General features: G+C 38.8%; 1 protein-coding gene across 1 annotated transcript; it reads right to left on the bottom strand.

The window, feature by feature from the left end:
• NUDT13 (nudix hydrolase 13) lies at nt 1-5,397 on the bottom strand. Its single transcript, XM_049696876.1, has 6 exons — nt 5,297-5,397; nt 4,121-4,139; nt 3,894-4,026; nt 2,955-3,061; nt 1,726-1,851; nt 1-727 (listed from the first exon to the last, which is right to left on the bottom strand). Exons 1-6 carry the CDS (start codon nt 5,395-5,397, stop codon nt 611-613), a joined length of 603 nt encoding a protein of 200 aa, XP_049552833.1. The 3' UTR covers nt 1-610.
• Between the last annotated feature and the right edge of the window lie 243 nt (nt 5,398-5,640).

The following is a 5,640-nucleotide window of genomic DNA, read 5'->3' as shown; positions in this document are numbered from 1 at the left end:
AAGCATAGTATCTGCCTTGCAAGAAGCAAAAATGCAAACTGCATCCACAGGGAGCTGAGACAGATTAGATATTATTCATTGTATAGAAACCAAAGCACAAAATAGACTTTGGCACATAGGGACCACAACACCATCTGTCAGGGATGTTAGAGCAAGGTGAGGTGGGATAAGACAACATCTAAGTCCCTTTCAATCAGAAGTTCCTATGATTTTATATTATTAGTCCCCAACATCCTGACTGGAGCAATAATACCAATTCTGAAATCAGTCATTAAATTTTATATATTTATTGTGTGCCTATTCTATGCAAGACTGTTAATTTCCTGATGATGAAAGATAAATTGTTTCATGATTGAGATATATACAAGGAAGAATGGTGATTGTGTTGGCACTCCCAATTTTTATGGTGATTAGTTGTTTATAAGATTGCAAATTCCTTAAAGGTATAAATCATATATTACATGTCTTTGTATAATCTAAACAATGCTGGACTAGACAGGTGCTTAGTAAGTACCTATGGACCAGCTTGGATGAGGCAAAGGATATATCATAAGGGAAGCATCAGAACTCACCTCTGTCTGCCCTGGTTTCACAGTTGCATGACAAGCAATCATGAGTGCACCATTAGGAAAGGGCCAGTGCTGAGATGCAGAGTATTGCAGTCTTTCCACCTCCAATCCCACCTCTCCTGCAGCTTCTCGCCAGATAGCTTCTTCCAGACTTTCACCTATAAGCACACAGATTAATTCAGGACAGCCCTGCAGCAGGAAGGGTGATACAGAAGCCCGTTGGCGAAAGGAACGCAAAACTGGCTCCCAAGTCAATGAAATACTCTTGGGGGAGCCCTAAATCTCTGAGTCTCTACACTAGGAATCAAGTCTGAAGTTGGGTATTGAACCACAATACTTGAACCTACTAGGTTAGTTACACAAAATAAGAGTCGGAGAGGCTACTGCTGCCCTCAGGTTTTTAATAAAGTTCAAATGCCACATTTCACCATTTGCAAATTTTACCCCAATAGACTGACAAAAAAACCAAACAAACCTGTAAATAAATATTAAATTCTAGTTAATATAATATTAATATGCATGTTGAAATATTTAGGAGGAAGTGCACTAATGTCTGCAATCTATGCATCAAAAAATAAGATGGATTAATGGGTGGATAGAGGAATGCATAGACAGATATGTGATAAAGTAAACATAGTAATTATGGAATTTAGGTGGTGAGTACATGGGTGTTTACTGTATAAATCTTCCAGCTATGCTTATGTTTGAAAATTTGCCTATAAAATATTGGAGAATTGATGCCACAAAGTAGTTTTCTTGATATAATAGGGAAGAATGTGCTTGAGACACTATGGCAACAAGAATAAGAAATACATACTATTTCATACTATAAGATTTCATGTCTTTCAATGTTATCTGTATATGCCCGAAATTCCTTACCTGTTATCACAAAAACCTGCCAAGGCAGAATACATTCCCTTGGGAAAGGAACTCTGGCGGGCAAGCAGTCATTGAGTCCCATCTGACACCAGAGTGATCACCACAGGAGTCATCTAGGAAAAGGGGATGGAAACTTGGGCACTAGGGCTTTGGGGCCTGTTAATGAAACAAAGTAATGGGTAACTAAGGAAAGCCTTTTAGCTGTACAGGCTTCCATCCACCAGACAAAGTAGTGCACAGCCTTCTTGGATTACTGACCTTTTAAAGCGATAATTACCTGTGGATAATAGATGATCTTATTGGAAGGGCACACACGCTTGCTGCCAGCCACATTCTTCTTGGTGGGCTGTCCACTTCTGCTGCAGAACTGATGAGCATCATGCCAATGGAGAAGAGCCTGAGCCTAGGAATACAAAGATGGGCTTGGTTTCATTTGGAGAGTATGTGGGGCTCATTATAATGGTGCTGGGGCTACTATTTAGAGCAACTCAAAGGGACACACCAATCCCTTTTCAGCTCACCTACTTTAAATGCTTATTAACTATTTAAACTTTAAAATAAGGAAACTATTTGAACATAGTCCTCTAGCATCTGAAGTACGAATTTTATTTTATTTTATTTTGGGGGGCTGTGCTGTGTGGCTTGCGGGATCTTAGTTCCCCGACCAGGGATTGACCAGGCCCACAACAGTGAAAGCCCAACTCCTAACCACTGGACCGCCAGGGAATTCTCTGAAGTATGAATTTTTAAAAAGCATATTTTAAATGTATTATGAATTATTTTAAAAATATGATATATAAAATATCATAATGAACACCCGTGAACTTATGAGCCAGCTTAAAAAGAAAACATTTTCAGTATAATTACCACCCCAACATGTACTCCTCTCCAATAAAGTTGGAATTTTTTTGCAAATAAAAAATGTTAAGGGACTTCCCTGGTGGCCCAGTGGGTAAGACTCCACATTCCCAATGCAGGGGGCCTGGGTTCCATCCCTGGTCAGGGAACTAGATACTGCAACTAAGAGTCTGCATTTTGCAACTAAAGAAGTCTGCATGCCACGACGAAGATCCTGTGTGCCGCAACTAAGACCTGGCACAGTCAAAAATAAATAAATAAATAATTTTAAAAATGTTTAGAGATACCTCTTTAAATGGGCAGTCAAAAGCACTTTAGCAAGTGAAATCTAAAGCTGGAGGACAAGTCGTTAAAGCAATATAAAATAACTTCTCATGATGTATATGTCATGCTGTGGGCCATTAAAAATGTTTATAAGGCTGATAGATCATATTGCCATATATCTGCACACCCTCAGGAGACAATGGTACTAACAACGGTCCTGCCAAAAACAGGGTAAAAGAAAGAAGAATAAGCAATCTCCCTACAGCACATTGTCCTTCTGCCAAGGTTTGTAGGAAGGACTATGATCTGAAAAAAAAAAAAATCAAATGTTTCCCATATACACTACTTTACTTAATTTCCTACAGAACCAAGAAATCAATCTACCGTGGATAGCAAGGAGGCATCCTTCACATTCAGCTGAAAGAGAGCCTTCCTCAGCCCAGTGAAAGACCCCTTGAGCTCTGTCTCCATTTCAGGTTTCTGTAAGGAAGCTAAAAAATTAGAAAAGAGAACAAAATGAAATGAATGTCAAGCTTTACCTCAGGGACCCTCTCAAGTATATTCTGTTAGAACATTGTTTCCCAAACTCACCTAATATGACTCAACTAGGGAGAATAAAAAAATATACAGGTTCCCAAACCCCTGCCTGGAGATTCTGAATAGCAGGTGAGTGAGGCCCAGAAATCTTGATTTTTTAACAAGCACCAGGAGATTCTTATATTCAGGCAAATTTGGGAAACATTAGAGCATAGTGTTTCCCAAGATCCTCTTCGGGGCAATAAGAACATTCGCACTAGCCACACACTATCCCTGGCTAAAAAGATGAAAGGGGACCTCTAAGCTCCTATCTGAACCTCCATTCCAGCATCATTACATTTACAGCTACACCGTGAAAGAGAGAAGGAAAGCCTGACAGGAGCCATGAGCCTCTAGCAAACCAGTTCCCAAATGCAGGTCTGAAGACCCAGAGCTACTCCAAGGTAACATGTTTATTCACCTGCATTGATAAGAGAAATAAGAATAATGTCATGGATTTTAAAACATTTCTTATGAAATATTTAAGACATATAAAGGTATAAATGTATAAAGGTACAGAGAATAATACAGTAAACATCTTTGTACCACCACCTAGCTGAGAAAGAAAGTATTAAAATGTCCTTTAAGTGATGATGATGGTAGATGGTACTATCTTTTAAGGTCCTAACTTAAGAAAAATTGAAATTGTTTTGTATTCTTAAAATGTTCTTTGAAATTTTACTATTATGTGGAATCCCAAAGTCTAAGAACCACTGGGAAGTACCCATCAGGAATAATGTTATGTACCATTTATGGAAGAGGAGCTATTTAGACCTAGATCCAGAGCAAACAATGCTTCTTGCTGTTCGGAGCATCCAGTTAGCACGGAATATTCTGTTGTTTGCATGTCCTGCCCAAACTTACCCAGGAGTCTTTCCAACTCGAAGAAACACAGAAGGAGAAGGGAAGAAAACAAGGGTTTTAATTAAACCATCAGAGCCATACTAGACTTATTGGAAACCATCTACTTCAACTTGAAGTAGGTACAGCTGGCTTCTAGTCACTGCCCTGCAGCTAATTAGCTATATCATCTTGGCCTAATCACTTAACCTCTCAAGGCCTCCATTTTCTCATCAGCAGTCTGAAGAGTTTAAAGGAATTCTTTCTGTGTAACACTGTATTACTCTATGATTGTATCATGAAAGGAGCATATCCCCTAGTTTTAAAGATACATGATAGTTGACTTATTAAAGCACTGAAAAAAAAATAAGTGTCAAACTTAAAATGGTAGAGAGACCAAAGCAGGTCTATAGTTTACTCTTCAAATCATGCTGCTTTTTTGGGCCAGGGTAGACTACTCATCTGAGACCCTGGTCTGTAAAGACAAGTGCTGTATAGGGAGAAAATCTATCCTCCTGTGCATGAAGGGCTCATATTTATTTGTTCATAATACAAGATTACATTGCTAATCTATAAATAATATTTAGTGCCTTCTGATAAACATCCTCATATACTTATGCACTGCTAGAAACTACTTATCTAAGTATTCCAACATCTGACCCTGGCAATGTATTTAGAAGTTTCTGCATAGTGGCATCATATAAAACTCAAGGTAGCATCTTGAATGCCAAATCCCAATGGCTTAGATATCTCTACTTATATACCTTAAAAGAGTTCTCAAAACAATTTTAGTTCACGTTTAGTTTTGACCCTTCTAAGGAGAAATTAAGTCATGATGCAAATCTTAAACAGTGTAACAGTGAACAGCTTCTTGGAGGCTGGAAATTGCTGGTCCAAGGCAGGGGTTGGCAAAATATTTCAAGTTCTGTGAGCCACACGGTCTCTGTCACAATACTCTGTTTTACCATTGTAGTGCAAAAGCAGTCATAAACAATATGTAAATGAATGAGTGAGGCTGTGTTCCAATAAAAATGTATTTAAAAAACAGACATGGGTTCCAATTTGGACAGCAGTTTTCCTGACCCTTGGTTTAAGGCTATAGTGGTTCAAACCATCACCCAAAAATATTCGATTGGGCAATTCAGGTTTATACGTTAAATAATTAATTGGCAGAAGAAGTTTGAAAAATCTGGACTCTAAACTCGGAGGATTCTACTCAGGGATTTGATATGGACCGAGTTCTGCTTAGCGGCCACAGCCTGGTCTACTTTACTAGTCTACTCTGGGCTTACCTAATAGGCTATGCTGGCGGGGCCAGGTATCGATGTTCTGATTTCTGAACCAAAGGAGCCAGGTTATGAAAGCGGTAAAATGCTCCTGTCTGCTGGGCTTTTTTAACATGCATCATCATCTTCCTTCAGCTCAGATAAATACCTGTGTTTTGGAAATAATCAAAGCATTACAAAACCATACTTAGTTTCTTTTACAGCATTCATCTTTGAGAATTCTGTTCCTGCACTGGTCTCCTACCACGGTTATTCCTTTTATTTATTTACATCCTAAATTTCTTTAAAAAAGGATTTGAGGTGGCTACAGGGGGTCATTCCCTCCTTTGTCCTACTGTATACCTTGCCCATACTTCTGTGGTTGCACT

This window comes from Orcinus orca, chromosome 14 (genome assembly GCF_937001465.1).
Source record: "Orcinus orca chromosome 14, mOrcOrc1.1, whole genome shotgun sequence".
NCBI lineage: Eukaryota > Metazoa > Chordata > Mammalia > Artiodactyla > Delphinidae > Orcinus > Orcinus orca.
Note: the sequence above shows the minus strand (reverse complement) of the source record. Positions and strands in the feature narration are given on the sequence as shown.